The 20,249-nt window shown below is 41.2% G+C and overlaps 1 protein-coding gene and 1 pseudogene across 3 annotated transcripts in view; both read right to left on the reverse strand.

The window, feature by feature from the left end:
- Positions 1-1,636: 1,636 nt before the first annotated feature.
- The window catches only part of FDXACB1 (ferredoxin-fold anticodon binding domain containing 1), a 39,934-nt gene continuing 21,321 nt past the window's right edge, over positions 1,637-20,249 (reverse strand). For 2 of the 3 annotated variants that reach the window (XM_073602431.1, XM_073602432.1), the window contains exons 4-6: positions 11,827-12,030; positions 10,675-10,833; positions 1,637-6,261 (exon numbers count right to left, since the gene is read on the reverse strand). In XM_073602431.1, coding sequence (XP_073458532.1) covers positions 5,121-6,261; positions 10,675-10,833; positions 11,827-12,030 — 1,504 coding nt within the window. In that variant the 3' untranslated portion in view covers positions 1,637-5,120. The remainder of the gene's footprint in view (positions 6,262-10,674; positions 10,834-11,826; positions 12,031-20,249) is intronic. The other variant, XM_073602433.1, reaches the window with a different exon arrangement.
- Positions 19,120-19,238, reverse strand: LOC141111503 (5S ribosomal RNA; annotated as a pseudogene).

The following is a 20,249-nucleotide window of genomic DNA, read 5'->3' on the forward strand; positions in this document are numbered from 1 at the left end:
CAAGATCTGCAGGTCAGGGTAGAGAAGCGTCCGGCCAGCCACCGGGATCTTCTGCTTGGAGAGCCCTTTCTGCTTCCTGCTCCAGCCCCAGCTAACCCCCTGCGGGTTGGTGGACACACCTGCCATGTCCTCCCTGGCGTCCTCCTTCCTTGGTTTCCAATAGGGAGGGAAGCATTAAAGGCCTTTTGTCATTTTTTAAAATCCGCACTGCAGCCGGCCGGAAGTGATGTTACCGGAAGCGACTCACTCTAGTACTTGCCCTGGAGGCTCCAGCCTCCACCAAGATGGCAGCCGACCGGACCGCGCGATCGGAAATGACGATCGGTGGGCAGGAGGGTCGGCGGTCAGGTCGCCTGCACAGTGAGGGAAGCACTAAAGCACCTGGATTGAAGGGCTCAGCCGGACGGCCCTCCACCATCGAGGAGCAGTAGCTGAGGGGAAAAAATGCCGGCGGCATGTAGTGGAGCTGGGGGGATAGTTGCATACCCCTCTGTAGAGGCGAAACTTCAGGCAGAGCCTTGAGGCTCAGATTGCTGCCCCTGCTCGCCCTCCCAAGGCCCCCTGGGCTGAATGGGATGCTGGTCAGGGAGTCCCCTACAGAAAGCATAGAGACTGGATAAAATAACAAACGTTTGCAGCTCCTGTGGGTCCGGAGAAAACTCAAAACAACTGAGGCACACAGGTGAGACTAACAAATGTATAATGTGGACTAATGTGTTTCCTGTTGCAGGAAGGAGGAACCTATCTCTTGGATGCTGCCCTGGAATACGATTGGAGAAAAATGTGTTTCAAAAGAATGGTTAACGATTTTGAGTGCTAATAACGTCCTCCCAACCACATAATGCATAGGAGCAGTGGCAGGAAAAGTGGTCCCTAATGCCCAGCCACCAAACGTGTCCACGGAGGTCTGAGGTTGTGTGCCGACATCCTCCCAGCACACTGACCAAAACTTTCTCCAACAGCTCTCAGTCATGGCTCCTGATCATGTGACTTCTGTAACAGCTAATCCTAACGGTCACATGATTGGGAAGCCACTCAGCATCTGGCTTTAAAGCCCACTTAAAGAGCCACCCAGAGGTGGCAGGAGGAGTTAACAAAACAAACTACAGACAAGTACTGCAACAAAAGTCATCATCCATAGTGATCAATAAGATGCCTTTCCTGATGACTATGAATGCTTTCCTTCTAATTGTCCTTTCTATTCTTTATTTCTTTCTTTTATCATCAGTATCCCCCTTACATCAGCATATTGTTACTCATCTGAGGAATACAGCATATACCGCATTCACAAAGACCGAGCTTGCTATATTATCCAGCCTTCACTAGCCTTGAAGCATTCTTTACTGAATTCTTCTTGTAATATGAGCATGTAAAACAATACTTATGCAGGATACTGTTTAATTATTTGTTACTGGTTACCTCTGACACCTCTAAAGTGCTTTTAAATAAATATCACTAAGTTAGTCAAAGATACACAGAGTAAGCAGGAAGGACATTTTTTGTTATAAAATTGAAGAACTCTAATGACTCCGAATGGTTAGCTCACTAAGATGTCTCTAGCAGTAGTTGCATTTTAGTTTACCCAATAAAAAAAACTTTAAAAATATAATGTCAAAACATCATGTTTTAATAAATAAGTAATATAGAAGTCAAACATCTTTGAATGCGTTGGGGTTGTTTTACTAAAGGCAAATAGGCTACTCACTTTGCAAGGGAATTTTCACTATGTATAGGAAGTTCAACAGTTAGTAAATGATGTGCAGACCTCTTTCATCCCATCAAGTGCAAACCAGCAATGCCGTTTTTCTCTTGGACATGACTCTGTATTCTTTGCAAAGTGAATTTTCACCACATTCCCTTGCCATGTGAACAGCCAATTTGCCTTTAGTAAATCATCCCCATACAGTGTCATAATAAAACAGCTTACCAGTTTGAAGTACATACAAAATACCATATGCATTTATTGTGGGAGAGAATGGAAGTTTGTAGAGACCTCTGGGACTTGTTTGTGTAGGGACAGCTAATGCAGCATTGTTGTGTCTTTAAAAGAAATCTGTACTAATAGAGATAAGGGGGCTGACTAGAACTTTGGCTGCCTCTGGCTTCAAAACTTACTGATTTACTGAAACAAAACAATCATGAAGACAAGTAAGTTAACACCTTTCCACCAGGTCGATCGTAATATGATGGCCAGGGGGAGCACTGTTGTTCTGGGAGGATGTCATATGACGTCCTCCCAGTATCATGCCACAGGCCATGATCTGTCACCTGCCGTGTCCACCGGACGCGGCTGATGACAGATCACTTTACTGGCCCCGCTGCTGGTACCATGTGACCACTGTGACCAATCACTGCTGATCATATGACAGTTGAACCACAATGAAAGGCTTTGTTACATGCCTTCCACTGTGTACTATTATGATGAGCTCTGAGATTAGTCACAGTCATCATATGGTACAGACAGGGCCAATCACAGCCCATCTGTACCATGTGTTTAACTGTGGCCAATCACAATATAAACACTGAATGAGTTAGTTTTCATTCAGAAAAAATGGTTGCTTAAAACTGTAAAATTCACAGTTATAAGCAACCATAGTGTGTCAAAAAATGAAATAAATATCCTGATCACCCCCACAGGAGTAGTACAGTGTTTCTGTGGTAACACTGTATTGCTCTGGTCACTATGTAAAAAAATAAAAATAATGTAAAAAATTGAAACAAAAAGATTTTTTATTTTTTGAATACTTTTTTTTTTTTTTTTTTAACATGCGGTCACCAGTCAGTGTTTCTGATCACCGCCACACCAGCTAAATGATGGCGCTGTACTGCACTGGTGACAGTATCTACAAAATGTAAAAATATATATATATTTAATATAATAGAAATTTGAATAGTTCTTAATTTTCCAAAAAATTGTCACCATGCCTCTTACTGAATACCTTGGATTGTCTACTTTCCAAAAAGGGGTCATTTGAGGGATATTTTATACTGTCCTGGCATTTTTCGTGCCTCAAGAAATTAGATTGGAGGCAGTTAGTACATCAGGATTGATGGATCCCATAGTTTGTGGACTCTATAACTTTCCTACAGACTAAATAATATACACTGATTTGGGCTATTTTCACCAAAGAAATGTAGCAGATTACATTCTGGCCTAAATTTATAAAAAAAAGATTTATCATTTGCAAAATTAAGTTACAGAAACAAAGAAAAATGTCTTTTTTTCCATTTCAAAATTTTTGCATTTTTTCCATTTATTTAGCAAAAAATAAAAAACCCAGTGGTGATTAAATGCCACCGGAAGAAAGCTCTATTTGTGTGAAAAAAAAGTAACATGATATGGGTACAGCGTTGCATTACCGTGCATGTCTTTCAAAGTGTGATAGCGCTGAAAGCTGAAAATTGGCCTGGGCAGGAAGGGGGTAAAATTCACGATCTGTATGCTTGTTCCTTGTCAGCCCCTCGCAAATATTTAACCACTTAAGGACCAGCCGCCACAGTTACACTGCACCAGGTTGGCTTCCCTGGGTGAATCGCCGTAACGGTACGTCGGCCGTTTTAAGAGCTTGCGTGGCCGGCGGTCGCAATGCCTGCCGGCCTCCCATGATCGCTCCTGACAGAGACAGAACAGAGATCTGTCAATGTAAATAGACAGATCTCCGTTCTGTGAGGGGAGGAGTGACAGATCTCCTATCCCTACTGATTAGGAACAGCAATCTGTTCCCTCCTCCAAGCAGTCACATCCCCCCACAGTTAGAAACACTCCCTAGGTAACACATTTAACCACTTGATCGCCCCCTAGTGTTAACCCCTTCCCTGTCAGTGACATTTATACAGTAATCAGTGGCTATTTTTAGCTCTGATCGCTGTATAAATGTCAATGGTCCCAAAAAATTGTCAAAAGTGTCCGATCTGTCCGCCGCAATGTCGCAGTCCCGCTAAAAATCGCAGATCGCCATTACTAATAAAAAAATAAATAAAAATGCCATAAATATATCCCCTATTTTGTAGACGCTATATCTTTTGCGCAGAACAATCAATATACACTTATTACACTTTTTTTTACCAAAAATATGTAGAAGAATACATATAGGCCTAAACTGATGAAAAAAAATGTGTTTGTTTTGGATATGTATTATAGCAAAAAGTACTGTTTTTTTCAAAATTTTCACTTTTTTTTGTTTATAGCACAAAACAATAAAACCGCAGAGGTGATCAAATACCACCAAAAGAAAGCTTTATTTGTGGAGAAAAAAAGCACAATTATATTTGGGTACAGCGTCGTATGACCGCACAACTGTCAGGTAAAGCGACGCAGTGCGGCATCAGTGCCTGGTCATTAAGTGGTTAAAGTGAATGTTACCCCAACATTTCATATTCTTGATATTTGTCTGTGGTACCATGTACTTGTATTAAAAAGTATCCTGTTCTCTTCGTATTGCTTTCTTTGTGGGAAACACCTTGTGATCCTGCCAGTCCTCCTGCTTTCCTATATCAAATGAACCATGCTAGGCATGGAAGCACATCTAACCCACCGTGGTCAGCTTTCATCTTTGTATTAGGAGCACAGCATGCCTGCATTCCAATGGTCAGATTTTTGCTGACACGCCCCCCCGCAAAGCAAATCACTGGGAAGATCAGCGTACGGCAGTTTTTCTTCCTCCCTCTGACACACACCCTGCAGGCTCTACCCCCAGCTCTCTAAGCCCCTTATGCAGCTTAGGTCATGTCATCACTTAAAAAATAAAAAAAAAAATATATATAAATTTTATATATATATATATATATATATATATATATATATATATATATATATACACACACACACACACACACACACACACACACACACACGCAAATGGGTTGCACTTTCACCTTAATAGGCGTTATACAAAGCAAGGATTTACATATACATTAATCCACTGTATCGTCATAACAAGCAACTATCATTTTCAGCAACACCAGCCTCTAGCTTCTCCCAATACATGTTTCCATTAACAATACATGACTTCTTGGTCACTGAACATTTGTGTTGAAGGGACACAAATAACCAACGCCTGCAAAACACCAGTCTGTACCAGACCATAACTGATTGTATTTCCAGTCACACTAAAGTGTGTCTATCTCAGAGTAATATGTAAACATCTTCCCAGCTCTTCCCTCAACTGCAGTTGAATTTTTAATGCCGATTCATAACTTAGAGCTTGATCACAAGACTGATAGGTCATCCTATAACACCGACTGTTTTTTCCCATTTTCACATCCTCATACTGTTCCAGCAGCTCGATAGTTACAATGTTTCCCCAAGACACTCTCCGGGTTATGTTGTGAAACTCAATCTCATCAAACACAGCACCATCTTCAACCCAAAAACTAATATCATGGGTATAACATGGAGGGTAGAGAGAAAACTTCTTAAATGGTTTTAACTTCCGTTGACTGAACTGTTGTATGAATCGCTCATCATCTGTCCAAAGCTGTCTCCAGTCTTCAATGCCCAAAAGGCACATGGCCATTAAATCCAGATTAAGAGTTATTATAATAAAGCTACGATCACTGCTCAATTCTTCAGAGGTAACTATCCTGATTGTTCCAATCATCTCATTAGAATCATTGTTAATAAAATAATAAACACTAGTCTTTTGATAAAAATGTAAGCCTTGGACATTTAAAGGTTGTTTACTGAAATCCAGTTCATCATTCAGTAAAACAGAGTTTGTAATAGAGGCCATGGCATTCTCAATGGTTTCCATCACCAGTTGAAGCTGACTTGACTTTGTGTCACTTGGAGAGCAGCACAAAAACAAGATGAGTTCTTGGTAGACCGGCATCATCCATGGAGAGATTAAACATTTTCTGAAAACAGGCCCACTGAGCACATATAGAGTACCTGGTATAAGGCTGGATCTCTCAGCTATGTCTTTAATGAAAGAAGTCAAGGAAGGCCTTAAATAACTTAGACCACTGCTGTTAGCTTTGGAATCATGAACTGAATCTTCAGCAACATTATGCTGAGAACTACTCATTTGGCTCCCCTGTGTACCATCAACACTTCCACATCTAATCCCGTCTCTATCTGTTACATAGAAAACATTTTTCCATGACTCCGGACACTTAAAAATACTCGAGAAACTGGACACTTCACAAATAAGGGGAAACTCATCATCAAAAGTGTTTAAAGTAAAGTTTGTTTGAAAACGTTCAATAAGTTCTTCATACAGCAGATTGACGGGATGGAATCTCTCTCTTCCAATTAACTGCCTAAAGAAGAACAAAAACAAAAAAGTATTATAACCTCTTCAACCCTTTTCACTACTAAACCAAATTTTTTTCACAAAACATATTAATATTCAGAATACAGAGAAAAGACTAAAGGGATTTTGACGGTGCAAGCAAACTAGACATAGAGGAAAAAAGTTTTTTTCTAAAAAAGACAATTTATTAATTCAACCATTAAAAAGGAACATACAAATTGTACATAGTATCAGAAATTACAATTCTAAAAACATGGTGGTCAGATGGGATACGAGTGTGTATTATGGTTTAACAGATGATACTTATTGCATACTAGCCCATGTTTCGCATTGTCGCTTTTTCAAGGGATATGCAAACTGGTGGTGATATCATCCAACACTCTTAGTGATTCTAAAAAATGAGAAATTGCATAAATAACATTGTATTTTATATTGAAACATAAGATAACACAAAGACTGCGCATTGTCATCACCGAAACAGCATTAGTGGTAATGCTTACCCCCATATTGACCCAACAGAAAACCTTGTCAGTCCTAGCGTGCACCAACCCACACCGGGGCAGCGATGAGGCCAGAGAATGCAACCACAGGGAACAGAAGGATGGAGCTGAGTATAAATTATAAAATGCCATGTGTCAAAAAAGAGAGAATAATATAGTGGTGTTGAAAAGATATAAGACTGGTTGTAAAGATATCAGTGAAAATCTTTTCAATACCACTATATTATTCTCTCTTTTTTGACACATGGCATTTTATAATTTATACTCAGCTCCATCCTTCTGTTCCCTGTGGTTGCATTCTCTGGCCTCATCGCTGCCCCGGTGTGGGTTGGTGCACGCTAGGACTGACGAGGTTTTTTGTTGGGTCAATATTGAGGGTAAGCATTACCACTAATGCTGTTTCGGTGATGACAATGCGCAGTCTTTGTGTTATCTTATGTTTCAATATAAAATCCAATGTTATTTATGCAATTTCTCATTTTTTAGAATCACTAAGAGTGTTGGATGATATCACCACCAGTTTGCATATCCCTTGAAAAAGCGACAATGCGAAACATGTCGGGCTAGTATGCAATAAGTATCATCTGTTAAACCATAATACACACTCGTATTCCATTTGACCACCATGTTTTTAGAATTGTAATTTCTGATACTATGTACAATTTGTATGTTCCTTTTTAATGGTTGAATTAATAAATTGTCTTTTTTAGAAAAAAAACTTTTTTCCTCTATGTCTAGTTTGCTTGCACCGTCAAAATCCCTTTAGTCTTTTCTCTGTATTCATAATTTTGTTCAGGGATGTGGTGCCTATCTTTTAGGGTGTTTTTCCCATATTCGGAACCAAAACCATAATACAAAAATATTAAAATTCAGATTTTTGGCTTGAACAATAATATATTTTCCGATAACTAATGATCGAACACAAAAAGGATCTTCTGTGCGAACTACAGGAGTGATCGTGCAGCTTTTCAGGAAAGTTACACTGTAAAATGATTGTTATTTTCAGAGAATAAAAATACGAGGCTTTACAAACATGTTATACAGTACTTACCTGCCCTGTGTAGTGGTTTTGCATAGAGCAACCCGAATCCTCTTCTTCTCGGGTCCCTCTTCGTCTCTCCTGGCCCCTCCCTCCTGCCAAGTGCCCCCACAGCAAGCAGCTTGCTATAGGGGCACCCAAGCCGAGTCACAGCTTTGTGTGTCCATTCAGACACAGAGCCCCGGTTCGGCCCCGCCCCCTCTCTCTCCTGATTGGCTAACTGACTTTGATTGACAGCAGCGGGTGCCAATGGCACCACTGCTGTGTCTCAGCCAATCAGAAGGAGAGTCCCGGACGGCTGAGGCCGTCGTGGACATCGCTGGAGAGAGATGGGGCTCAGGTAAGTATTATGGGAGCTGCTCCACACAGAAAATGCATTTATGCATTACGATAAAAAAACCCATCAGACTTTACAACCACTTTAAAACAAGCTCATGAGCTTCTTTTAACACTTTGATTGCCTGGAGCTATAGAACAAGGACGTGGCAGTTAAAGGATTAAAACCAAAGTAAAAGGCAAAACTTTTTGGAATTTTTCTCAGGCTTACACTGCTGCTTCACTTGAAATATATTCTTCTGTACTTCCTGTGTGGAGACCAGGACAGGATCTGAGGAACATTTCTACATAATGGTCAGACATAAACAAATGCTATTTTGATTTTAGTAGAGTGGGCAAAGTTAAAGTTTTTAGTTTTTTTTTTTTTTGATTTCTCTAATCTTCATACATGGTGTGACAGGATGCAAGAGGAACACTCCCCATACAGAAATTAAATAAACCTAACATACAGTAGGTTGTAGCTTTCTTCAGCATATACAATTTTTTTGGCAAAAGTTCCTCTTTAAAAAAAGAAGTACAGCCATAGCTTGTTTTGCTGTACTCCTCCTGTGGATCACAGGAGTGCGGTTCGTTTTGCACTCCTGTGACCCGTTTTCAGCAGAGCGCGAGTTGAAGTCCGCTGTCTGCTGAGTCGGTACATGCTCAAGCGGCATCACGACCAAGGAGTCGGGATCCGTCCACATGCCTGGACTGGCACCCGACTCAGCCTCTCAGCGAGCCTCTCCCTCCCCCTCCCCAGCCTAGATCTCTTGTGAGCAAGGAGGGGGCACAGCAGCCATCTGCTCAAGGAGCTGTGAGAACTGAGCGATCGGCGGTATTCAATCGCTCGGTTCTCAGTGATAGAGGCGCTGAAGGATAGATGCAGCATTGGACCAATGCTGCATCCACCTAGGTAAGTATGAATCCAACACCCATACTTCTCTTTTAAAGTAGAACTATAGGAATTTTGTTTTTTCATTTTGGATAGCGCGAGGGAGGGTTATAACCCTTGTAAGATTTGTTTTTGCCATCTGTGTCCCGTTGTGGAGATTTCCCGTCACTTCCTTTAACCAGAAATCTCTCCTGCGCTCAGGTAATGGGTTCCTCAATGTGTGGTATGACCGAATGCCTCAGTGGTAATTGCCGTCTTGCAGCTCTCCTCAGAATAATGGGTATTCATAGACTACAAAAAAGAAAAGAAAGGAGGGCGCACCGACCTAGTGCATTACCACTGGTAACATTTATTAAAAAATATTTTAAGCTCGTTTGTGAGTATCCATCAGCCACTTCCTTTCCCATAGCTGAACAGGAAGTGAAAGGAAATCCCTACAAATTAAGAGAATTCCTTGGGGACCCCCAGGTCACCAGAACTAGTGATGCCATTGGAAGATTTCCCCTCTATTACTTTTCTGTGGACAACCCAAAATTTGAGATTTTTTTTTTACTTTTGCTTTCAATAGTAATGATAATCAGGACAAATAGAGAGGGTGAATCTCTAGCGGGGGCATAGACAGCAATAAAAACTCATAAGCATTCTAATCCCTCTGCACTCCAAAACTAAAAAAAAAAAAAGTTTTGTCTTTAGTTATACTTTATAGCACAGCTGTCTGTTTCATAAAGCTGCCAATGTGGTAACATGATAGGTGACTGCACAAAACACCAAACACCTCCCTGAGATGGTAAAAGTTGGCTTTCCCCTTCCTACTAGCCAATAAGATTGCTATTCACAAAGATGGGAAAGTAGAGAGGGCACAGGAGGCAGTAAGGAGCAGGCCAGCTCTTAACATTGCTAGAGAGTTGTGGAAAAACCTTTTTGTTTACATGCCCTATGTTTTAAGGTTCCTGGAAAACCTGAAGGGGTCTGCATTAGGGGCCAGTTCACACACCATGAATTGCACAGGAATGTGCTGTGCGTTACTATGCGATTCACATGTGATCCGGGTGAAGTGCAATTTCATCCCATTCATTTGAACAGGCTGAAATCGCACCATACCACAACAAAAGAAATGCATGCACTTCTTTATAAAACAAACAGGAACTGGATCGCATGATACTACTGTACCATGCGATCCAGTGCAGGCAAACGCAGTGAGTTTGCAACCTGCGTTTGGGTGTTAAATTAACACTGAAACCCGCTGCAGATGGCAACTGCAGTACATTTTGAAAGCAGTGGGGGAAACACTCACGGAACGTGGGTTTCTGGCCAGTTCAGGCCCTTAATCATCTGATCATAATTAGTAAAGGTCATCAATTTATTTTTCGTTCCATCTATACACATAATTTTCTACAATGTTGCAGCTAAACCTGAATGGTTACTATCAGTAGCACATACACTGTAATCGGTTCTAGTTTTTATGAGTTTGAAACAATTTTGTTGCCGATACTGTGGACCTCATGACCCAAAGTGTGTTCCATCATAAGCATCCTGGTGTCAACATCTCTCCCTCTCCCTAGAGGGAGAGATGTTAGTCTCTCTGTTGACCTTTCGTACTGTATATTTAATCCATATGGTTTGAGCATGACGTGACTGGAGATGTTCACAACATATACATCTCATTAAAATCACCTTAATACTTGGTTGTCACAGTATTCTTGGTCCTGGACAGAAGCCGACGAGTCTGTTAGTCTATCTATCAGATGTAATGCTGTCAAATTATCCAGTGGTAGACTTCTGGTGAAAATGTGATTCAATGAGCCATCCACATGGAAGGACTTCTCTTGGCTTCTGTGGACAAATCACCATTACCACATGAGATGTGTGAGGGAAAAGGAAAGAAAAAAAAAAAAAACACAACAGAAAGAAAAAAAGAACAAAAGTGAGAATGCATACAGGAGGCCCATCTGCCCATTTTATATATATATATATATATATATACACATATATACATATATATATACACACACACACATATATATACATACATACATACATATACACACACACGTTAAACAGAGCAAAGGTTCTAAAAAAAAAATAAGAGAACATTGTTACAGAAACTGAAATGTTGTAAATAGGTTATATGAAATTCACAAGACACGACATTACTGAAAAAGCTTGTCCTAAGTGCAGAAGATATGGCCATCATGAGGGTTCTAGTAAAGCAGAGTATTGTCTCTTGCTATGCAAATGCAAGGTTCAGGTAGGCTGAACGGCAAACAAGCTTTCTAATGTCTGACAGCAGGGTTTCATAACAGAGTTTTCAGACAATGCAACTGGGGAGGCAAGACACCCCTCACTCTGCCTCATAATGATGCAGCAGAGGACAGAGCAGGAAATCTAATAGGGAAAAGCTACCAATGGGGTCTTGAAGCAGGTGGGTGATTCAGTGACGGACAAATCACTTTTAGGTGGACCATTAAGAGTTCAGAATAGGAGGCAGTCTCACAAAGCCACTTAACCATAATTGTTCGCCAGCTTGGCAGCCTCATGTTTTTCTTTTAAATTTGAATTTCTGCAGGAAAAGAAGAACGGCAGATCCAGCAGAAGTAGTTGGTATTATCTGTAAAAGGTTCTCAATTAACTGCCTGTTGGTAATAAAATAAAAACTTGTAGATCATATGCCTTGTTTCCTCGATAAAAAAAAAAAAACACAACATCATGCAAACCTTCAGCAGATTTATGAGCCAGGTAAGGCCCTTCAGACATATATCACTGTTCACCAAGACAATCATACCACATACATCAAAAAGTTAAATCCAGGCTGACATTATAGTTTACCTGTATCCCGTGCTCTGATAACCATGGTACTGGTTGTAACTGAAGGGAGCCACAGCACTTAGGATGAACCCTGCCTTTGCTGCCATAGCCACTATTTGCCAGCTATTATGCCACTCCCTCCTAGGCTCATCAGCAGGAGTGCCACCTTGTCCTTGGCACAAAGCCACATGAATGTCTCCTTTCTGAGCAAGGACTTCCACACAGCTAAAGAACAAATAAAAACAAATGCGCAGTTAGTGCATTTTTTGTATATACTTACATAAAATGTCACTAGGGTTCAGGCTGTTTCCTTCACCTTTTTACCCCAAAAGAACCCTTGCAATTATTTTCAGGCCTCAGGGAACCCCAGCTAAGAGTAGACCATTGGTGGTCTTTGGAAAAATGCCTCTTTCGTTGGTGGTGGTCAGTGGGAAGAAAGCTTACACTTACCAGCTTACACTGGGGATCATAATGCCATCCTTATTGTTATAGCTCTCGCTCTGCCAAATGGTGTTGAACCTAGAACTATGCAGGCACCCTCACATGGAACGTCAGTTAGCCACAACTTAAGGAACCCCTAGCCAACTCTGAAGGAACCCTGGTTGAGAATGACTGCTATAGTTAATCAGAAATAAAACCGAAATGTGTCCATTGGAACCTTTTGTAGTTTTACACAATGTCTCGAAAGACCCTGACCAAATACTCTTAATATGCAAACAACTGGTATTTTCAGTTTAGAAAGTTGTCGCTCCGTTATGCATGCCCTCCTTTAATGCAAGTCTCTATTGGTTAGAGAAGCTCAGAGGTTGGCACTGAGGGAAATGTAAGGCAGAAGACAGTGTCAGTGCTCTAGTTTCAGAGCTAAAGGAATCCTTTTCACTATGAGAACCCTATGTTTAGGAATTTCCAGGGTGCTATGAAAAACAGGAACTTTCAGGCATCTTTAATTGCCTGTTTTCAGCATTTGTAAAATTGCGGGTTTTTTCTGTATTAACAGATTTTAGGAAATTCTTAACATTGCAATAGCAATCTAAAAAATATGCTTTTTTGACATAAAAACATGTCCAATAAATAACACGTAATGTACAGCTAAAACCACTGAACAAAATTTAAAGTATAACTAAAAGGAAAAACTTTTTTTTAGTTGGAGATGGATTAGTTGGAGTGGAGATGGATTAGAACACCTGTCAGTTTGTATTGCTGTCTGTGTCCCCGTTATGGGAGATTCCCCCTCTATTTGTCCTGTCTACCATTAACATTGAAAGTAAAAGAAAATCCCAAATTTTGGGTTGTGCCCAGAAAAGTAAGAGAGGAGAAATCTTCCAATGGGGACACTAGTTCTGGTGACCTGGAGATTCCCTTAATTTGCAGGGATTTCCTCTTACTTCCTATTTGGATATGGGACAGGAAGTGAAGGTAAATCTCCCCAATGTGACAAAGAGGGCAAAAATAAACATTATAGGGATTATAGCCCACAGTTACTGTGGGAAAAAAAAAAGAAAAAAAGAAAAGATTTGCCAATCAAAAACGCCTGTCACTAAATTAAAAGGTTACCTTACAGTTCTATTCATATGTTGCATTTGCTTTAATTTAAAAATTATACCCCCTGTCGCTTTCTTGGTGCTTTAAAGCATTTCCAAAGCCTCCACAGAAGTCTATGACAATGCTTGTTCACGGCACCTGAAGCTTTTAAAAAGGACTTTTATTTAGCGTTAGCTTCGCTTTGTTTTGGGGCTATTGCAGGTATGAGATTTCCCAGGATGCACTGGGAAACCAACAAGCGAACCAGAAACACATAATCAGCAGTCACTTCCGGTCCATGTGTATATATTTTGGAAGTGTCTGCTACAGATATCACATCTGGTGTGCAGTGTGGAACAGCAGGAAGGTGAGCGTATTAGAGTATTAGGCATACACTTACAGCAAAGTGAAATGAATTAGCATTTTACACTAGTGCAGTGTAAGCACCTTACAGAGTATATCTTGGCGTTTCATCCCAATAGAATTTTAAATGAGATCACACTATTTTGACGCCATTTGCTACAGGCGATTTGAGTAGACAATGATCATCTAGTGGTGGAACGTAGAAAGCGCAATACATTTTAAGCAAATGCTGCAGACCTTTCATAGAATAAAGGTCAGACCTGGACTAGCATGGGCTCTGCGTCTACACAGGAAGTGGGATTGCTCATGGATTTCAGTGAATTGCTGTAGTGCGTGATGAAAGTGTTCATATTTCAAATAAGAAAAATTTAGATTACTGATTACATCATTTTGAATAGTTTTATTAGACACTTTGAGGTTGATTTATTAAAACTGGTGTGTGCAAAATCTGGTGCAGCTCTGCATAGAGACCAATCAGCTTCTAGGTTTTATTGTCAAATTTTATTTAAACAAGCTGAAGTTAGAAGCTGATTGGCTACCATGCACAGCTGCACCAGATTTTGCACTCTCCAGTTTTAGTAAATCGACCTCTTTATTTCTGCTTTGTTGTGATGTTCTTTTTGATTTTATATTTTGTTACACAGGGACATTGATGCACATAACGCTATCAAATGCCCCTTCATCAGTGATACACATACTAGTAAGATATCTAGGAAATCAGAGACTTTCTGTGACTCTGTAAATTATATTATTGTGTGAGGGCTCCTGATGCGCCATTATTTGCATCATCTGCAACCTTCATGTTTGTGTAAAAACAGGATTTTTATAGCAGTTTACCTGTAAAATTCCTTTGGCCACCTTCAGGTGATGGACACTGGCATGCCCTAAGACAAAAAAGTGCACTCCCTATATAACCCCTCCCACTATTGGCAGTACCTCAGTTTTTGTAGCAAAGCAATACACGTGTCCCGTGATGTACTTCAAAGAAAAGGATTTTACAGGTAAGCTGTTATAAAAATCCTATTTTCTTATAGTACATCACGGGACACAGAGCCATAGTAGTTACTATGTGGGATGTCCCATAGTAATGCCAACTGAGGGGAGGGAGACACAACAGAATTAGAGCAACATGAGACTAGAGGAGTTATACTGCTGCCTGCAGCAGACTACGCCCAAAGGCGATATCCTCATGCTTTTTTACATTCACCTGATAAAATCTGGTAAATGTATGGACTGAAGGCAAAGTTGGGGCCTTGCAGATTTGGACCATGGAAGCTTGGTGATGCACCCCCACGAAGGACTAACAGCCCTAGTGGGGTGTGCTTTAACATGAAAAGGTGGAACTTTCCTCCTTAAACCATAAGCTTGAAAAATAAAATATTCTAAAGGGGAATGGCGCTGTTCGCAAATATAAAAAACCAACAAATGTGATGCGCAACCCAAAAAAAATTTTTTTGTTTGTAATAGAAAAAAGAAAAAAACAATATATATTAGAAACAGTAAATGTGCAGAGTGCCCCAAAGGTCACAGCAACGTGTGTAAGAAAACTCTAACTGAAATAGTATAAATTAAACCAATACGTGATAGCATAGGGTGTGAATGGGTGGGTCACAACCATAAGTAAAGAATTGTTGCAAAATCGTGCATGGTAAAAAATATCAAAAAGTATATATCATAAAGAATGTCATAAAAAGTAGTGTCCAATATCATATGTAATACATACAAAATGTGTATAGGTGACCCAAATGAACTTAATGTTCTTCCTGATGTGAATAGTGAATGAATAAATGTGTTATGAAAGTGAAAAAAGTGAAAAATAAATAAAACATAAAAAATGTTAAATAAAATATAAATAAATTGGCATATATATTGCAATCAAAATCGTCCAATATAAATAGTCCAATGGAGCTATGTCTGACAGGTGTATTATCCTTAACGAACAATGATGTTTGGTGTATCCGTGATTGGCAGGCCCCCTCTTGTGCCCCCACTCACCAGAAAGCCCAACCCCTGCAGGGGTGAAGGGCAGAAGTGGATCCTGTGTCCGGAGTCCTGGAGCCCCGAAATCCCCCTCTCAGGTTCAGCGAGCCCCCTCCTTCTGGATCCGCGTTGTCCTTCACAAAAGTATCCACCGGAACAAAATCAGAAAGCCCAACCCCTGCAGGGGTGAAGGGCAGAAGTGGATCCTGTGTCCGGAGTCCTGGAGCCCCGAAATCCCCCTCTCAGGTTCAGCGAGCCCCCTCCTTCTGGATCCGCGTTGTCCTTCACAAAAGTATCCACCGGAACAAAATATGTGTGGAGAAACAAGGAATCCTCATAGTATAAATCCGTTTGGAAATAAAAGTTTATTATCAAAAGAATAAAAGTTTAAAAACGGGAGCTGACAGTGCTCTCCTGGTAAAACAAAAGCGGATGGTGTATAGGTAGCGAGGTGACGGCCTGCGTTCCACCAGCTGAGCTGGTGGAACGCACGCCGTCACCTCGCTACCTATACACCATCCGCTTTTGTTTTACCAGGAGAGCACTGTCAGCTCCCGTTTTTAAACTTTTATTCTTTTGATAATAAACTTTTATTTCCAAACGGATTTATACTATGAGGATTCCTTGTTTCTCCACACATATTTTGTTCCGGTGGATACTTTTGTGAAGGACAACGCGGATCCAGAAGGAGGGGGCTCGCTGAACCTGAGAGGGGGATTTCGGGGCTCCAGGACTCCGGACACAGGATCCACTTCTGCCCTTCACCCCTGCAGGGGTTGGGCTTTCTGATTTTGTTCCGGCGGATACTTTTGTGAAGGACAACGCGGATCCAGAAGGAGGGGGCTCGCTGAACCTGAGAGGGGGATTTCGGGGCTCCAGGACTCCGGACACAGGATCCACTTCTGCCCTTCACCCCTGCAGGGGTTGGGCTTTCTGATTTTGTTCCGGCGGATACTTTTGTGAAGGACAACGCGGATCCAGAAGGAGGGGGCTCGCTGAACCTGAGAGGGGGATTTCGGGGCTCCAGGACTCCGGACACAGGATCCACTTCTGCCCTTCACCCCTGCAGGGGTTGGGCTTTCTGGTGAGTGGGGGCACAAGAGGGGGCCTGCCAATCACGGATACACCAAACATCATTGTTCGTTAAGGATAATACACCTGTCAGACATAGCTCCATTGGACTATTTATATTGGACGATTTTGATTGCAATATATATGCCAATTTATTTATATTTTATTTAACATTTTTTATGTTTTATTTATTTTTCACTTTTTTCACTTTCATAACACATTTATTCATTCACTATTCACATCAGGAAGAACATTAAGTTCATTTGGGTCATCTATACACATTTTGTATGTATTACATATGATATTGGACACTACTTTTTATGACATTCTTTATGATATATACTTTTTGATATTTTTTACCATGCACGATTTTGCAACAATTCTTTACTTATGGTTGTGACCCACCCATTCACATCCTATGCTATCACGTATTGGTTTAATTTATACTATTTCAGTTAGAGTTTTCTTACACACGTTGCTGTGACCTTTGGGGCACTCTGCACATTTACTGTTTCTAATATATATTGTTTTTTTCTTTTTTCTATTACAAACAAAAAAATTTTTTTTGGGTTGCGCATCACATTTGTTGGTTTTTTATATTTGCGAACAGCGCCATTCCCCTTTAGAATATTTTGTTTATGTGGATTTCACTCCGGTGTCTCCATTTTGCTTGGGGGGCTGCAGTTACTTGTTATCACTGATCCTAAGCGCGGAATATCTGTTTCCCATAAGCTTGAAAAATCACTTGTAGAATCCATTTAGAAATAGTAGATTTCGATGCTGCCTGTCCTCTTTTAGGACCTTAAGGCAACACAAACAAAACATCCGTTTTTCGAATCCGAACAGTCATTCTTAAATAGATTTTGACTGCTCTCACCATATCAAGAGAATGTAGTGACTTTTCTTCTGCAGAACGGGGTTCTAGGAAAAAAATGAAGGTAGAACAATATCCTGGTTTAAATGAGAACCTGAGACTACCCTAGGTAGAAAGGAGGATGAGGACACAATACAACCTTATCCTTGTGAATAATTAAACATGGCTCTTTACAAGAAAGAGCAGCCAACTCTGATACCGTTCTTGCAGAAGATATGGCTACCAGCAAAACTAGTTTCCTTGTCAAAAGCATATGTCGTGTCCACTCAAAAGGCTGTTTCTGTAATGCCGACAGGACTAAATTCAAGTACCAAGGGTTCAGGGGTGACTTAACCGGAGGATTTAAGCCGCGTTACCCCTTGAATAAAGCTATGAACCAAAGAGTTTGAAGCAAGTGGTCGCTGAAAAAATACCGATAAGGCCGAAACCTGGTCCTTGATAGTACTCAAGACAGGCTTTACTTCTAATCCCATCTGTAGAAAACCAAGGATTCTACCTAGGATATACCAGTACTTCCTGGGGTGCCAACCCCTGGATTCACACCAGGAAACATATGCCTTCCAGACTCTATAATATATGATTCTGGAGGCCGGGTTCCTTGCATTAACCAGAGTAGACTCCACTGCACCTGACAGCCCATGCGTCTCCAGAATGTGGGTCAATAGCCAAACTGTTAAATTTAGCGTTTGTAAAGTAGGATGGAATACCGGACCTTGCGAGAGAAGGTCTGGCCATGGCGGTAGTGTCCATGGGTCCCCTACCGCCATCTTTAGGATCTCTGCATACCAAGATTTCCTGGGCCACGCTGGGTGCCACAAGAATCACCGGCTTCTCTTCCTGCTTGATCCTGTGAAGAAGTCTTGGACGCAGGCAGAATAGGAGGAAATGCATAAATCAGTGAGAACCGATTCCACGGGAATAGTGAGGCATCTGTTCCGCATGATATCGGATCCTTTGTTCTTGACACAAAGTTGTCAATTTCTTTGTTGAACCTGGACGCAAACAGATCTACGTCTGGGATCCCCCATCTTTGACATATTGACATGAAGATATCGGGGTGAAGGAACCATTCTCCCGGGAATAACTGCTGGTGACTCAAGTAGTCCGCCTGCAAATTTTCTATTCCTAGAATGAAGACTGCCAATAGGCAAAGTACATTGTTTTCTGCCCAAGATAGGATATAATTCACAACTTCTTGTGCCCCCTTGGTGATTAATATAGGCCATTGCTGTGGCATTGTCGGATTGAATCCTGGCACGACAATTCTGTAAACTGAATGTTCAGGCACTCAGGACCAAGTGCTCTGCCTGAATTTCTAGAATGTTAAAGGCAAGGCCATTTCTGATATGGGCCACTTCTCTTGGACGGTTGCCTCTTCAAGGACTGTTCCCCAACCCAAAAAAAGGTTGGCATATGTTGTTACCATTTCCCAGGTAACTGAAGGAAGGATTTTTCCCTTTGCAGATTTTTGGTTATTAACCATAAACTGAGGCTCCGGCTTACCCAGCCTACAGCACCTGGTATTTCCAGGCGGTCTCCCATCCAGGCACTAACCAGGCCTGACCCTGCTTAGCCTCCAAGATCCGATGAGATTGGGCGCTTTCAGGGTGATGTGACCATAGGCTTTGGAGTCAGGCACATTTGGAATCTAGAGCTTGAACCCTTTGTTCCAAGCCGATAGGATACTGTTTTGCAGCAGTCTCGAATGAAACTGAGCATAATGAACGTCCTCGAATGAAGCTACCATCTTTCCCAACAACCTCATGCAAAGCTGAATAGAAGAATTCATCTTGCTTCGACCACCTGAATCAGTTCCTTTATGGCACTGATCTTTGCCTGGGGCAAGAATACCCTTTTCTGGGTGTATCTATGATCAGACCCAAGTATTTTAGCCTTCTTCATGGTTTTAAAGAAGATTTCTTCTAGGCTGAGAATCCAAACTAGATATTCCAGGTAGTTGAATGTGGTGACCATACTGTGGTATAAGTGGGCTACTGACTGGTCTATCAAGAACAGATTGTCTAGGTAAACCATAATCTTTATACCTTGGGCCCTTAATCTGGCTAGAAGAGGGGCCAGAACCTTTGTAAACAGTCAAGGTGCAGTAGCTAGACCGAAAAGCAGAGCTACACACTGAAAATGAAGATTTTCCACCTTGAAAAGTAGATATTACTAGTGAGCGAGGAAATAGGCACATGGGGGTATGCATCTTTGATGTCTGACGCCAGAAGTTCTCCTACTTGTAGGATGGAGATAACGGATTGGATTAACTCCATGCGAAAAAAGAGTAGTTATATTTAGGAATTGAATTTGGATTTTTGAGATCCAGAATGTCCATCTGGTTTGGGGAAAAAAGGTTTGAACCAAACCCCAACCTCTGCTCTTACATGGGGACCACCATGATCATACCAAAAGATGGTCCAATGCTTGAGAGAAAGACCTCTTTTTCTCTGGATCCTTAGGAACGTTTGATCTGAGAAAACGAGGTGACGGGAACTCTCGGAACTCCAGTTTGTACCTTGGAACTATTGAGGAAGTCCCCCATCTGTCTCGACACTCTTCCTGCCAGATCCTTGAGAACTGCAGAAGAATTCCCCCTATTCGAGCAAGCAGGGCGTCTCCTAATAAGGAGGCT

The sequence above is a fragment of the Aquarana catesbeiana genome, linkage group LG10 (genome assembly GCF_042186555.1).
Source record: "Aquarana catesbeiana isolate 2022-GZ linkage group LG10, ASM4218655v1, whole genome shotgun sequence".
NCBI classification, from domain to species: Eukaryota; Metazoa; Chordata; class Amphibia; order Anura; family Ranidae; genus Aquarana; species Aquarana catesbeiana.